This window comes from Oenanthe melanoleuca, chromosome 1A (assembly GCF_029582105.1).
Source record: "Oenanthe melanoleuca isolate GR-GAL-2019-014 chromosome 1A, OMel1.0, whole genome shotgun sequence".
Classification (NCBI taxonomy): Eukaryota; Metazoa; Chordata; class Aves; order Passeriformes; family Muscicapidae; genus Oenanthe; species Oenanthe melanoleuca.
The window spans coordinates 33,208,166-33,225,223 of record NC_079334.1 but is presented as its reverse complement, the minus strand read 5'-3'; the positions used below and the strand labels follow the sequence as shown (position 1 = coordinate 33,225,223).

Genomic DNA, 17,058 nt, shown 5'->3' with positions numbered 1-17,058 from the left:
ATCTATCTATCTATCCATCCATCCATCCATCCATCCATCCATCCATCCATCCAATTAAAAGCATCAACTTATTAAGCAGCCAACCAAGTAAGCTAATTAATAGCTTTAACCTAGGTAGTCACCAGTAAAGATATCCATTTGATACATCTGTTATGACTCGACTTTAGACAAAAACACACTTTAACTGTAAGTTTAGTGAAATACAGAATAATAAGTGAAATGTAACAACTCTGTATCATGTGATATTAAATAAGTAAATTTATAAAGTAAATGTTTAATGTAAGGCAATGCTGCAAATAACATACCTGTCTCTGCTTCAGATTCTGAGTCATCATCTTCTTCCTCTTCACTAGAACAACTGGATTCATCCTTCTTTCCTTCTTCCTCTTCATCTCCTTTCTCTTGCTCCAGAGACTCTATACTAGATGCATTCTTTTCTTGCTCTATAATCAATGTCTCCTTACTGAGTTTGAAAAGAGAAGTATTTATTAAGTACTGAAAAATTTACTAAAGCTTGTTAAAGTAGGACTTTGCAATAGCTTGTAAAGTCATCTTTTTAAAGACTTCATAATTTTTCCAATTTTTACTTACTTTTTGAATGTTTTCTGTGTCTGATTATTATCCAGGTTGGCTGTAGATTCAATTAGGGGAGATTTCTTTTCACGTTTTTCACTATGAAGCTTTAAAACATAGAAAGATGCAGTTAAATTGTTAGAAAGGCATCAGTGTGACAAAATTACAAATGGAGGGGAATCTCTAATACTACAAACACTAGAATGTTTTGTGTATGAATGTTCAAAGAACGAATGTTCAAAGCTCTAAAAATTTTAGAAACTGTTACTCCAAGTAAGATGCTCACTGTTGATACTTCAGATCATAAAATGTCCACCAGACAAGGCAAGTTGTACATTGCCTTTTTTCTTCCAAGGCTTTTTTGGTCATCATAGGTGACTAACTAAGGGCATAAAAGACCTTTTGAGATGACTCTAGCATCACCTGAATTGAAGCTCTGAATTTAAAACTTTGGTTTTAGTCTATATGCTTCCCTGAGTAGGATACCATAATCATATGTATAATAAAATGTAACATACATATGCACAAGGCCTACCAGATTCTGCTTCTTTTGTAACTCTTCTAAATATCCTAGAATATCTTCATCTGCCACATCAAACGCTGTCTGACCCTGGAGAAGGGGAAGAAGTAAAACAACAGAATTGTACAACAGAATTTAAATGTATCAGACTACGATGTCTTCTCATCACATGATGATGCAGGTTAAGGAGAACATTTAGAGAGAGAAATCGGAAAATATGAATCAAGCTCTACTGCAAACTGTTAGTCCGTCAGTACTTAAAAACCATTTTGCAATTTTTTGTATTCTTTTGGGGGAGGGTAGGGTGGAATTCAAACAAAAGCATTTATTATACCTGATGAGTAAACACATTTTTAAGTGATAAAGACATGACAATAAAGTTTTACTGTCGTTTAAAGGAAAAAAGGAGTACTATGAATGAAAAGTAGATTGATGAATATAATATAATTTCACAGTATTAGTGCCAAACTACTGTTCACAATGGCAGCTAAACAGATGGATCCTGAGCAGTTCAGTATCCTGCCCACCTTAAGACTATCTCATACAGCTTGATTTTTGCAGTTTTAATGATTTACGGGAGTTACACTGAATTTAAGCAGTCATGCATTCAAACTTTACAGCAAAGCTGTATTTGACAATTTACATTCTACTTTGTAAACAACCTGCTATTATTATTCGTTATTTCTCCTTAGGGTATGATTTCCATGGGACATATACTTGAAGGCTGGAATCTAGACGAAGTCCTATATTCACTGGCATAAATGCAGCTGCTGGGCATAAATCAACATGCTGGGTGGACTTATTGAGATGTTGGAGGGATCACGACAAGATCAAACTAGGAAGTACTTCTGTACAATAACCAGTAATAAAAACAGAGCTGTCATTTAAAAGTGGCCACAGCAGCTTGTAACAACAATGAAATGTTCCTGTTTGTCTGTGCTTATTTCAGTTTGTCAAAATGTTAACTAAACGCAAACTTTTTCCTAATTACACTGTGAAGACTATCTTAACTGGTTAGAAAAGATGAACCTCTAAACCACTAATTCTGATTGATCATACAGCAGAAGCATGTGCACCTTTCAACAAGCATTAGGCAAAACAGTTAAGGTCTTCTGCCATGACTATTATCACAGGTTTGTATGTGCATTATAACTATAGTTTTTAATGTGGCCTTTTTAGGTAGCTATTACGTGGTAGTTAGACTTACTATGACCACAAAACGTCACTTTGCAGAAAACTGTTGCAAGTTCCCTGTTCCAGGGAAGATTTCAAGAGTCATGATTTTTAAAAAGTTGGAAGGTTACATCTTAAATGCAAATCTGCAACAGTTGATACCTGAAATCAGATGCCTAAACAATACTGGCTGAGTTCTCTGATATGCTAAGCACATACAACTGAAACCAAATTCAGAGTTTTCAATCCTCATATCTCCAAAAGCAAAAAAAAGCTTACTTAAAAGCTTACTTAGAAACAGGCAAAACTTTCCTAGCTTGCAGATAAGTCCATATACCAAAAAATCCAGCTGGCATCTCTCTATGCCCCCTTTTTTCTTATCCTTGTCCAGTGGATTCGAACATACTTTCATAAGAGTGCTCTCTAGTGTATAACATCCACATTTTCACAACCCCAGTAAAAAATCTAACACATAAATTGGAAGCAGAACAGAATCTATATTTAAAACACACCATGAGAGAAGAATGAGAGCTCAGCACTTATATGGCTGAATGAAAAGGTTTGGATCCTTTTGATGGTTATGAGAAGTCATGAACATATTTGTGTCTCTTGGGAGCAAGATCAGCAAGTTACACAAGCTACATTGCATAAAAGTCAAAGAAATAGAGCTTAGGAAGCATTCAGGTTATATCCAGGGTGTCCTGAGTTGCCTACAAGTTTTTTCCACCACACCCAAATCAGCATAATATAGTGTCAACTCTTTAATATACCAACACAAGCTGATTTTAAGAGTTAAAACACGACCCAAAGGCATCATCACCATCTTCAGAGATCAAATGAAGGCCTGAATGCAATCCATCAAGTCACTAATTTTGTAGCTCTGAAATGTCAACAAACTCTTTCAATTGTGAATTTCCATGTCAAAGATTGAATAGATTTTTAATACAGAACTAAGCATAAAGCTGGCCTAAAAATTAATTTAGACAATCAGAGAATTTAGTTCTGAACACAACCATGCTGTTTTGACAACACATGCATTATATAAAGCTCCACGTACAGTAAACAGCAGTTTATCATCACTTTTCTTACCCTGGCTTCTAAAGTCACTTTAGAGACCAGAACTTTGTATCTTGACAAGGATTACATAAAAATCCTACCACTTTGTTGACAGCCTCCATATCACATAGGTTTTCCACTAAAATGCGACATGCTTCTTCTTTACCCCAGTGAGCAGCAGCATGAAGTGGTGTCCAGCCATCATAATCTTTAATATTTACATCGTAGTGAGCCTGTATTAAAAGCCTGAAGAAATTAAAAGAAATAGATCTTGACACTGTCAACAGGGATAAATAAATTTTCATAAAAATTGTGAAACTGATCTATGGTAGTATCTTTCTCCTTTTTTCTCACAGATATTTTAGTTGGGCTACTGACAATTGATTAATTTTACTTCTCACAGAAACATTTGCCTTTTCATTGTTCAGCAGGTGTGTATACATATATATTAAGGAAAATTCAAGAAAAAGAGCCTTTTCCATTTTCTTCTCTATTCACTTCCTCTCCAAAGACCATTGTTTCTATAGTTAGATATTCTTCTCTGTACATGCAGTAATAGGCAAAAAGCTTTTTAAGGAGAAGAGCTGGAGAATGTAAAAAATTTCTTAGATACAGTGTTCTTATTAGTAAACTATTAAAACCTCCTTCCATTCTAAAATCAGTTGCTTGAAACTTTCATTTCCTGTCATTAACTTTTTGCAAAAATCTAGTGTTTACACGCTTCAACTGTTCTCTGAGAGGGAGAAGAGTTTCTTAAAGAGAGGACCTGCTGTTCTGCCTGCATTCATCATGGCTCTGAGTCAAATATCAAAGTGACAAAGAACACTTAACCTAACAAGTATTTTTATGTAAAGAGCTAAGAGCTTTCTGAACGACTATCAATAATTGTTAAAAATCACACAGGAACAAAATATTATTTTCAAAAAATTCTCTCAGTTTCTCAAGAGCCAATATACATATAGCAATATCCTCCAATGAGTCAACTTTGACACATGCTTAGATACAAATCTTGCAGTACTGCATCCAATACAGAGCACACATTTTTGATAATTTGAAACAACCACAAAAATTGCCTGCACATATGTTTTTCCACTACTATGAGAAGCTTACAGACTACACTACAAAAAAGACAATAACTGAGGGAGCTAAAAAACACCCAAACAGTTATAGATACAACTCCGTTAGACACCTGCGACTCTAAAAAAAATTACTCTTTCCAACAGAATAATTTGTCTTCATCATGTTGAAGCATCAAAGTTTTTTGAAACAGAACTCCCATTCAGTAAATTGCTCTGCAGACCTTAAAGGCACCAATACTCACAGTCAGGATATGTGCTCATTTTCACTCATGTTATAGTTTGTAAGTGTTCCTAGCACTGCTAAAGCAGTCAAATAAATTTACAGTCATGTTAAAGTAATGTATTACTGATTATGCTTTACTACAATACAAGTAGAGCTTTAATAAAAAGAAATTAAATATGATACAATATATATTGATATTACATTTATCAAAAGCTGTGAATTAGGGGACATCTGAAGCCTAAAGCTTTCCAGGGACGATTTCAAGAGTTATGATTTTTAAAAACAACATCAAAACATGAAGTTAAATTATCTGGTTTTAAAATGTAAAAACTTCTAGCCTTGATTACTAACTCTGCTTTATATATGGAAATAAATACAGTGTCTTGAAAATATGCACCAACCAGGATGCTAACTGGCATTATGAAAAGGTCTTAAGCTTGTTTATTTAGCTGGTTTTAGAAATGGTAAGTTTTTAATCAACTTTCTTCTCTTAAGTAAGTATTTAGGCTCAACACGTATAAGGTATTCATATTTTGAATGACTTAAGAATAGAAAGCTAATAACATCATGGTTTATGAGTGCTTGAAAACATAAAATCAAGCTTTGAGAATAGATTGTTCCAGAGAGACTGGGATTTTCAAAAAGTTAGAATTTTCTAAAAGTTAGAAGTGCCCAATTCCAAGCAACATTACATCAAGAAAATAAAATAGGAAAAGTTAAACCACACTTACTTTAAGACTTCTGTATAGCCCTTAGCAGCAGCTACATGAAGTGCTGTGCCACCAGATTTTGCATGCCTGACATCATTTATATGGCCGCTGTTGAGCCACTGTCTTGCATCTCTTAGCATTATTCGCTCTTCTTCTTTTCGAGCTGATTCTATATCAACCCCTAATTCAGGCAAGGAGGGGAGAGGGGAAGAAAAGAAACAAAATATTTTAATTCAAATACTTCAATTCAATTATATAACAAATTTTATGCCACATTTATATGCTATAGGTAGATAAAAACTAAATAATGTGAATATTTTTTGAAATATGAATTCCAAGGTTATGGAAACATCTAATATTGTAAGACAGCTTGAATAATGCCTTTTTTAACAGAAGGAGGAGCTGGGTGGAAAAAGGATTACAAATAAATAATAATAAGAATCAATTTAATAAAATTTTTCAAATTCATTCTTTTAGGAATGTCTACCATCACATTAATAACTACTGAAGTGACCTGTTTAAAAAAAAAAAGAGGAAAATTCTATTTAAATTTTCTAAGCACCAAAAAATAAGTCTATGTTGATGTATCTGTATACAGCAGAAAACAGCTGAAGTTGTTTTATAAATAGATCTCTATGGAAAGAGAAACAATCTTGTTATTCAACACTGATGACAAGATGGAGCTATATCTTTTATACTTTCTGAAGCATTTCTGGTTTGTCTCCTATCACTGTGAATTAAAAGCCTTATGCACAAATAGACAACACTTTGGATATTGCACTTCATATCTCTAATAAAACATCGCCAAAAACACTGAAAACTTTTTACAGTATATATCACAAAAAAAAGATCATACATTGATGGAAAGGGAGAAACACAGTCTACCATCATAACACCTATAAGTATATCAGGTTAAACACATGGAAATAAATTCCAGACCCTGAATGGGTAATGCAAACACATTATTTGCAAGCATTTTTGCAATTACTACTTAAGAACATAGCAGGTAAGAGATCTTGAAAAGGACTATGTATGAGCATAATTCTATTTATGATGGCTGAATAGTGACAACTCATAAGGAAAAACAATTCAGAAACTGTGATCATCAAGAGCAAAAATTTTATCTGGGTTGACCTCTATCAGAAAATCAGTGGCCCAACCTTCAACAAAATGTTTTTATGTGTATGATTTCTCTAATCTTACAGATTGGTATGCAGGGACTTGGGAAATATATCCTCTAAAACTTTATGCTAAAGACAATCAAAAGATAAAACTTTAAATACCATAATGTAATTGAAGCAAGTTAAACAGTGTTCTGAGGACTTCACTGAACACCTAGACTTCACTGAACACCTAGAGCAAAACCATTTTAATCTTGACAATTTAGGTAAAAAATGAATAGAATTACATTTTATCAGAAACTGATGAAAAACTATAATCTGGGTGATGAGTCTCCAAGATGCAGGAAGTCATACAAAGCTGTTGAAGGACTCAGCAGAGGAAAAAGCTGAAAAACTTTCCAAGTATGACAAGTATGAAGAGTGAAGACCAGGACTCTGAATCAATACCACATTGATAGTCACATATTCTCATTCCTCAGGAAGCTCCTACATGTTGATATGTGAATTACTGCAAACTGTAACTTCACGGGCCTGAGCATCTGCTCGCCGTTCAGAATGACACAGCAGTGATCAGCAGATCCTGGGACAATACTCTAGAATACAGTCATTTACGCATCAGTGTTGCCTGCAAAACACTACTATGTAAATATATAGTGTATATTTGATCACCTCTTAGTCACATTTATGTTCATTCCCTTTCTGCATGTTCAAAGTCCAACTGTGAATCCTTATCAGCATGAGTAACCTTCTCCACCTGAAGAATCCGAAAAAAGTCCTATCAGTGTAAAACTGTTCATGTACACAGCTATTTGTTTGGATGCACTTTTGTATAAAGGAAGAACAGAGAAATACCTCATTCCAGACCCTGATCTTGTGAGCTTCTAATGGGTCACATCTAAGCTTACTTTCCAGACAGGCCAAACAACCCAGTTTATTATGTCAAAATAACAATGCTTTTGTAGAAAAAGTAACTAATACTCAATACAGACTTCCATTAATAACATGAACTATTGGATTTCTGAAGCCCAAACAATATATAATGGTTGCAGAGGAGTAATGGCTGTATCAATATATTATTTTACAAGACAATAAATTCCTGGTCATATTCAATAAAAGAAAGTACCAGAATCTTGCCAATCTAAATAAAACATTCCACATTAATAACTGGTGTGAAAATGGGAATCAAACTGTGTGTGACAAAAAAAAAGCTGTCCTCTGAGATAAATGCAATTCCCATTATTAACTACAGAAAATGGAATGTAAACAGCCTTTATTAAACTTTGTATGGGCCTTTCTCCTTCCTTTTGTTTTCCAGACTCAACTAAGATACCAGGAGAAAATGCTCATCATCTGTTTCCAACTCTTCCTCCCGATGGCCCATAGATGGCAATGCGCTGCCTCCCAGCTCTGCCTCAGCCACAGCAGCTGCTCACACCACCAGTGTGCTTAACCTCTCTGGCAGTCTAACAACTTAAATCATTAATAATTTATTGCCAAATCCTTTCACTTTTTTTTTCTGATCAACAAGTGTTATTCAACAGCCCCAAACAGGTTTGAAAATAGTGTGCTGTTCAGTGAGCATTTAATGAAAATTTAGCATAAATTTAACTGCTGAATCATTGTTTCAGGACGACTCAGCCATATAAAGGCATGTTTTATAGATACTGCAAGGAAGATCAACCCACTTTTTACTTCACGAAGTGAATGTTTATATACAAATGTAATAGTTCGCATTTTATCCACATAAACAAATCTGAGTTAAGCAATACATCTGTGAGAGTCTTGTTACATTACCTATAATTAAGAATGAGGAACATGTGTTTCTCCTTGGAACAGGAGTGACCACTCTGATAGTTACTGAATAAATAGCTACCACGCTGAGCCCCTGATTCACCTCACATAATCTCTCCCCACTAACTCACCTCCTGAGAATGTTTCCTATAATTCAAAATAACTGCTTAAGCAGTTAAAAATAATTTAAAGAGGACATCTGATGATCAACAGCTAAAAAAATCACTTCAAACCATTATACTTAACCCCACTCGAGCCCTGAGGAGAGACAACATTTAAAACTGGCCAGGGTTGGCAAGGGCTAAAGCTACATCTCTTTCAAGTCTGCTGCTTTTTACCAGTGCAAATGAAAACTTTACCAGTGAAAGACAACTTCCACAACTCTGTGTTGAAACACTGCAGAGTAGAAACATGACAGGTCACACTGAGAAACTAAATAATATTTTTGATGAAGCTAAATGATTTTGAGGATTGCAGTGGCCCCTATATATACAGGGGATTGACCAATGCAAAAGATATTAGTCATATGGAGGAACAACAAAACAAGTCCTAGAAGAAGGGTTTTTGTATAACACACAAAATAGTTAAACCACATGGAGTGCAAACAGAACAGTTGTTCTTGCACTACTTTGGAATAATTTCTGTAAAGCACTTGATTTTGTTATCTGTGAAATGTTTGTAACTGGGTCAAAAATATCTTAATACCTTACTTGAGCATGTAATTTACCTTCTCACAAATTACAAAACTAAGCTAGATTTTAAGCTTAGAAAATATTTAAGCCAGTAATTCCCCACTGAAGATTAGAATAGAAAAAATTTTCCTAACTATCAGAGCTGTACAGCTTCAGTTACAGGCTAGCTATTCCCTTAGTTCCCAATTCCTGCACAGTCCATTATATCAAGTCATGCTATTTGCTCAGCAGGACACAAGCGAACACCTGACCCTTGGTGCAATTTATAGGTGTAGCATGTGGGGATGAGAATGACGGAAGAAAAACAAGACACTGGACAATAATACTAGAAAATCTTTCTTCTTTAATGGCCAACACTTCTTACAATAGAACTTGTATAACAAGCTTACTTTGGATCACTGACCATCTCCTCACTAGTCATATCAGACATTGGAGCCTGAATGCTAAAATAGGATGAGGAAACATTGCAGATCCTTCCTCTTATTAAGCCTGTAATGTCACACAGAACTGAACTGTATTGTATTCCATTATTTATTTTTGTGCATTTGGTGTCTCTAGAGGCTCCCACATTTTGTTCTGTAATAAGACATGTCCTTAAAATACAGCTTGACACCTGCCAAAAATTGGGCGTAAGTACGAATTGATGATTAATAGACTGCTGAGTAGCTGAGTAGTCTGTTTTGACATTTCCTATAAAGACATAAGGGCTGCAAAAGCAGTAAGAAAGGAGATATAACAAGTGTTTCTTCTCATATTTCTAATGGAAACAATCTTCAAATATCATCACTTAAATCTGAAATCACAATGAACCTGACCAATCCTTCCAAGCAATCTTTTGCCACCAAACAACTCTGACTGCCAGTATGTAGGAAGCCAAATTTACAGTATTAACACTGCTACACAAAAACGAAACTAAAATGAATGTACCGATAAACACATGAAAGGGTTGCAAGGCAAAAATCTTATGGAAAATGCCTATTTAATTTTCACACTGCATATTTTACCTACACAGAGATAGGATACTTTGTTACCCAGGCTTGCTTATTTTCAAAATAAATAGGCTGGTCTTCCATTACCCTTAACACTGAGCCAGGGCTGATCATTCCACAGACCCCGCTGTTAACTTGCATTATCTAAACTGTAGCACTGCTTTATTTGATATGAAGGAGTGTATCATATGGAAGAAATACAAATTATCTCACTGCTGGAGGGATAATTATATTCAACTACATGCATAGCCAAAGATGAAACTATCACAATGCCTCACTGTCGAATGGACATTAAGAGAAACAATTAGATTCCTATTTTAGGGCTATTAACTTCTCTAGCCACAACACACACATTTATGCACTTTCTAAGTGATTCTGATAATGAATAAATAATCCTTTTTTATGTAACATTAACACACACATTTATGTAATATCTATATTCAACCTAAGGATCATCAAATTATGCCATCAAATGTGCGTAATTATCGCTGAGACAACTGTCCCATGATTTAGTAAGATATGCAACTGTAAGTTCACAACCAGATTCATACCCTTTCTATTCCATTTTCATCTACAATAATGAAATACTTCCTTTGATTTTATCTCTGCATGTAAAAGCCCTTAGTTCTTATGTCTTCAGACACAAATTTAGAAGGAGGGATAATGCATGCCTTCTTCCCTGCTTTCGTGAAAGAAGCAACCAAACCAACTGCCATAAAAATGCAAGAGGAAGGAAAATAGCTGTCCATACCATGTGAAATTTAGTATTTTAAAACAACCTAATTATTCCTTTAGAAGCTAATAGCTACAGAATGGGAACATGTACCTTCTTCTCAGATTTATAAAGACAGTACCATACACAGTTTACAGTAAGCTTCAACTGTGAAATATGTAAGTAAACCTCACTGAAATTTTCAGTGCTGTGTCAATATGCTAATTTTACAATCGGGCTGCTCAAAATAATTTAATTAAACTTGCAAAAGCATAAAAATTAATGTGTAATGTTGAATATCTGCATTATAAAAATGTATGTAAAATCCCATATGACAAAGTGTTTATTTTTTAAAAAGCAGTAACATATCAAAGAGAGATCTTGGAAGAGTTCATTCCCCAAGCAATTCCAATTTCACAAAGAGCTACTGCAGTCATTTAGTATCATGGGTCAGTAAAGCCAGGCATTTCAAGAACAACCTTAAAAAATCTAGGTTGAAGTGCATTCCAGAAACAAAGCAAAGCAAAGACTGACAGTACTGTTAGAAAATAGATCAACTAATTAAAAGAGAAATGGCAATACAGACAAAAAATACACACAACAGTGATGTTCACTGTGTGTTAATTGTAAAAACTGCTAATCAAATTTCTGTTAACACTACCAAGTCAATAAATCAAAACCTTTGCAAATCTACTGTCTGCTTCTGTATTATCAGTAGGTTCTCTTATTTCCCTGCAGATCATGTCTTCTCATTTCTTCTTAGCATTTGCTTTGGGCATTAAATGGGTTTAAGAATATAAATTAAAACTGCACAAAGCCTGAAACAATTACAATTTCCTGTTAAACTACGTAAATTTGTTTTAAGAGATAGACACTTTAACACTGTACATTCTATATTGACCAACTCTCTTTAGAAAATATATTGACTTTAACAGTCACAATTTAGCCCAAGTTTTCAAAAATACATTTAGTGTCCATAAATACAACCAGCCTTCTGTATTCAAAATTACCTTGTCTATTTACTTCATTCTGAAGCAGCTCTTCCATTGCCTCTTCTTCAGCAATATCTAATGGAGTGTCTCCTTCACTATTTACAGCTCCTACATGCGCTCCTTGACTAATTAAATACCTGCCAATAGACAAAGAAAAAAAGCCTGTAAATAACACCGCAAAGCTGATGAAAAAAAAAACCAAAAAAAACCACTAGGATATCATATGCACGCATACAATTAATAGGAACATTTAGATTGGGTGTAAGTAAAAACCCTTTTGACTGTCTGCAACATATGAACACTGCCATGTCTTTTCATCCTTACACCCATTAACAGAAATAGCCTTCTGATCTTTAGGTCGCCACAAAGACTTTTGATATGTTTAATACATACCCGGCAGAACTGAAAGAAGAAAATGGCTAGATAATGACCAAAAGTGATAACAAGGTGAACAGAGATGGAACCAATAAATCCTGTGACCTCCTCTTATTAAGCTACTTTTCCTATAACTCACAAATTCAGTGCACATAATGTTTGTACAATTTGCCAAAATGATGAGTCCTGTTCTCTTTGGCAGCTTCTTGAAGTTAATAAAAAAAAAAAAACTACATCTCATAAGTATTCATAAGGTCAGCTTTTGGTGGGGAAGGAGGCAAGGGGGAGAAAGAAAACAGTACATTACACATTTCAAGCCCACTATGTTTTCTTATTTAATGTGTTACTGTCTCAGGAGTCAAGAAGGAGTCAAAGATCTCAATTTCCAATTACATCAAAGGATCAATTCCAATAACAGATCACAGAAGTATTCTATTATTTAATTATGTCTGCGAAGTTATTGACAAGCTACAGTTAACGAACAATTAAAATTGATCAATAGTCTTGCAGCTTCTGACATATTATTTCCATTTACCTAAAAAATTCAATACTTTGAATATGACAGGAGTCAAGCAAAAAGCTGCAAACACCTCTGCCTTGCACAGCTTAATACATTTTTTCCATGTATTTGGGGAAAAAAAATCAGGATATACTGAAGAATCAATCATCCATCACAACAGGTATACGAAATAAGAAGTGCTTTCCTACCTTCACTACTACAGAATGCCAAATTATGCAGGAGACAATCACAAAATTAATCCAACATTAACACAAATGCTTTTAAGTACTTTATTGCTGCTTAACTTCTGCCAATTAATTATCATCCTAGATAGCTGGAATCTGTTGTCTTTAATCAATAACTCAGAACCGAATATTCTCATATATACCTTTTTTAATGTATGATTTAAATAGTACTTATTACTAAATCTCTGTAATTACATCAAGAAGTGCTAAGAAATAGTAGATCACAAAATGAAAACTAATTCTCAGAAATGCAACTATTGTCTCCTGGCATATGCATCATCAGTTGCCACCAACAACTCCAATGGTGGTATATTATGTTGGTTTTATAGTGCTCTTCTTGAAAGACTGCCGTGCTCTAATTCTGACCTCTCTCCTTTTAAAAGACTGAACTTCTGCAGGAATGAAAAATTAATACAGAGGAACAGTATTTCTCAACAATACTAGCTGTATTAACAGCGAAATAGCCCCCCCCCCAGTTCACAGATGAGGTAATTATTATGCAGGTGTTTGCTAAAGAGGCAGAAACAGCAGTGGGGAAATCAACTTTTTTACAAAGTCAAAATAAAGTCAACCACTTATAAAAATATCTTTATTTAAAAATCCAAGTGAATGCTCATGTTCTTTCAATGCTTATGTTCTAATATAGAGAGGAAAAAAATAATTTTTACATCTATCCACATAATATCTCTAGCAGAAAATGAAACCACTTCTGTAAGGAAAATACATATCTCATTGAAGCAGTTGTAGTTGGTCAACTGGATCAATAATTAATAGTTATGATAAAAGAATGAATATATAAAAAGTGCAGGGAATGAATAAAAGGCTAGTACAGCATTTTAAAGAGTTATTATTGCTATAGATGGACAACTTCACAATCAACTGATCCTGTAAAGCAGACTTTAAAATGAAGCTGCTTACAGATCAAAATCAGATCAGCAATGCTAGGGGATTAGCAGGGTTGGAGAAGTAGAATTATCTGATTTTCTTTTTGCAGGTGCTTACAGGGCTTTGGTTTTCCTGGGTCAGCAAAGTAAGGATACGTGAACTTGCTCTGAGTTCACAGGATTTAAAGGGATGGAAGCAATACAACTTAAAAATTAAAGGCAGCATACTCCTTGCCAAAGAAGTGAGTACACTCTTTTTCCCAGCCTTCCTTCAGCCACTCCAACTAGGCCTCTCCGCCCCTATCCCTCTCAAAAAATTAACAGTGATCTCCTCAGGTAAATTTAGTGAAAGAACATTATTTACTATAAACCTGAGTTAATTATATAATTTAACTCTAAATTTGAGTTAATTAAAAAGTAATTCAAATTCCAACTATTTTAAAAATACCTTTTAAGCCTGATAGTGAAATCTACATTTGTTCTGTTCTGCATATTATTCAGATTACCCTGTCCTGTAAAGGTGGATGTAGGCATTTGTTAATTTACAGTAGCTACAATGTAGCTACAGTTCAGCAAAGCAATGACAGGGTTCACATAGTACGTGAAGTCAAGCTGCTACCTACAGAATCAATGGTTTTCTTAGAACTTAGTGCTACCAAGGGAGAGGAATCATTTTCCATGTTGACTCTGCATCACATACACAAAGAAAACAGATTTGGTAAACAAGATCAAGTGAATGATGCCCTGAGTTTGTAGGGCATAACTGAGCAGAAAACAGTACCAGAATAATCCTAAAAAAGAGAAGATTTTGCTGTTTACATGAGAAAATTATTTCTTGAATGAACTGCATTTCAAACTAAATATTAATTAAAACTCATAGTATGACTTCAAATAAGGGTATATTTGACATTTCAGTTATCCTGGCAAAATATACGAAAATCTTCACATGTAACAGTATATTACTGTGCATAGGTATGTATGTATATATTAAGACTTCTATGTTTTGGGAAGAAAACTCCAAACAATAAACAACTGCTTGTATTTCACCTTTTTGAACTAAATGTTACCTTCATCTTGAAATTTCATCATTCTAAAAGCAAGCAAACATATAACATATAACATATAACTTCATTTCCTTGACCAATATTTAATTTATGTAGCTACATGTATACAACGAAAAGCAAATGGAAGCTGCATTACAAAAAGTCCAGAATCATGTATTTTGACACCATGTCTAGAAAAAGGTGCTTTATGTAAACTTGGGAGCAGCAAAAAAGAAAAACAAAATTTCCACCATCACCTACTAAACCTTTTGGTATAGCACTTGAATTTGTATCTTTTTGAAAGTCACTTGTTCAAAAATGGTCATGCTCAACAGACAACTACAGAGGAATAATTCAGAAAATCTGGTGATAATCTATACAATGTATTGGAAGGTGTTAATTCTAAATCTAAATACATGACAAGCAAACAGTAGTTTGATTCATACCATGCTCTTTTATCGAGTTAAAGCTTTCAAGTGTTAACACTAAAGCTAAAGGTACTGCTTTTAGACTCTTGTGATCTAAATATAGAGAACTGCAAGTATCCCAGGAATACTAGGAGAGACAAAAGTAGCAAAAGAAAAGAAAATAATTCCTGATACTTTTGTCCTGATATTTCCTTGACAAGGATTATACAGTCTTCTTAAGACAGGAAGTTCGCTTTTCTCAATACCATTATCTTATGAGGGCAAATATACTTCTAATTGAATTTTTTCTTTTAGGAGTCACTGCTGTATATTCCTCAGTAGCTACCAAAAACTGAAATTAACTACATTGAAAAAATAAAAGCAAACATTTATTTTTCTAGAATTATGACAAAACCCAGATACTTTCTCATCCTTTCATGAAAAATACATTTTTATACCACGAATAAAAGGTTGGAATCTCAGTATATTTGAGACAACAAAAACCAACCCTATGAGATTAGATGTAGTACAGTAGTACAAAAGCCAAACACTCAACACCAAAACCAATCCTAGGAACAGGAAATAAAAAACTTTTACTAGCAACGTGGCCTACATTCTGAATTAAAAAAAAATTCCCAAACCAATAAAAAACCCTAACAACTGAATTTTGTGTGTGTGTACACCTGTTAACAAAATGCATATATAGACAAAACCAGAGGAAAACACCTCTCTCCAAAGACACTTTGTATATAAAGATGAGTCATATCTCTGAATTTAGAACTTAGGAATCTGGAAGATGCTCCAACTTGGATAACAGCATACACTGCAGACATCATTTTCATATTATTTATCTCAACACCAGAAAGAGGGGCATAAGTTTACATTCGAACCTTGGCCCAGTTCACAGTATCTGGAAACAAGTTTGCAAAGTCATTACAGATATAATTAACTTGAAGTACTGGCTGAACCTGAAGGTCACCAGAAGGGTGGCAAGCACAGGGAAGGGCAGAGAAGTGGCCACTGAATTCAATTAGTTCATTACAAACTGCTTACTGAGCTCATTGGAGACTCACTACTGCAAACGAGTGGTCCCATCAGACAGCAGTTCCCTGAGGACCTGAGAGGAACCTGCCTAAAAAATGTTACATATACATTTTAAATAAACATGCTCAGTGTGTCCTTCCTGGCAAACATGGCCTAATTGCTAGTGGGGGGCCCCAATTAACAGCACAACCGGTCTGCCAAGAACTTTCAACTAATTAGCTAACATTTAAGATTTCAGCTAACTCCAGCTGGTTTTAAAAAATCCATACATGGTGGAATTCAAATTAATTCCATGAGTATCTTAACTGAATGATAATAGGGAGCCAGAGACTAAAAAGTATCACTGTATTCATGCAGCTGTGTAAACCCTCATTTGAAAAAACAATGAAAATAATTAAAAGCTTTTTGGAATATGTATTTTTAATTGTCTTCTTTAAAATAAAAAGCCTTTCAGAATTGTTTCACTTTTTTTTTTTTTTTTTTTTTTTTTTTAATATAAAGCATCAACGCACTTTTAGAAGCACATCTTTGTAAACCATTCATATTACTGATAAAAATAAATTTATAATAACTCTGGCCAAACAATTAGACCTTCAAGAGACATTTAACAAAAAAAAAAAAAAAAAAAAAAAAAAAATTTAACATTGCTATTTCCAATTTTTTAAGGTACACTGAAACTGATCCTTCTCAGACCTTCTATTGCTTTAAATGTCTGGGAATATTTAGTGTAAAACAGTCCCACTCTGATTTCCTAACAATGTTATTTACTCAGACAAGACAGAAATGTTACCTCAAGATTACTTGCTGCTTCCAAATGTATGTAGCTTTGTTTTGGTCTGGTTTTATCGGTTTGGGGGTTTTCTTTAGTATTTAACTTTCAGCAAAAATAACACTTACAGGCCAGGTAAGCAAAGGTATATATACCCGTAT

General features: G+C 34.2%; 1 protein-coding gene across 2 annotated transcripts in view; it reads right to left on the bottom strand.

Annotated features, from left to right (window-relative positions):
- The window catches only part of PPP1R12A (protein phosphatase 1 regulatory subunit 12A), a 112,403-nt gene that overhangs the window by 40,675 nt on the left and 54,670 nt on the right, over window positions 1-17,058 (bottom strand). For both annotated transcript variants that reach the window (XM_056482197.1, XM_056482198.1), the window contains exons 3-8: window positions 11,650-11,768; window positions 5,356-5,515; window positions 3,424-3,568; window positions 1,109-1,183; window positions 592-680; window positions 306-463 (exon numbers count right to left, since the gene is read on the bottom strand). In XM_056482197.1, the coding sequence (XP_056338172.1) occupies window positions 306-463; window positions 592-680; window positions 1,109-1,183; window positions 3,424-3,568; window positions 5,356-5,515; window positions 11,650-11,768 (746 nt within the window). The remainder of the gene's footprint in view (window positions 1-305; window positions 464-591; window positions 681-1,108; window positions 1,184-3,423; window positions 3,569-5,355; window positions 5,516-11,649; window positions 11,769-17,058) is intronic.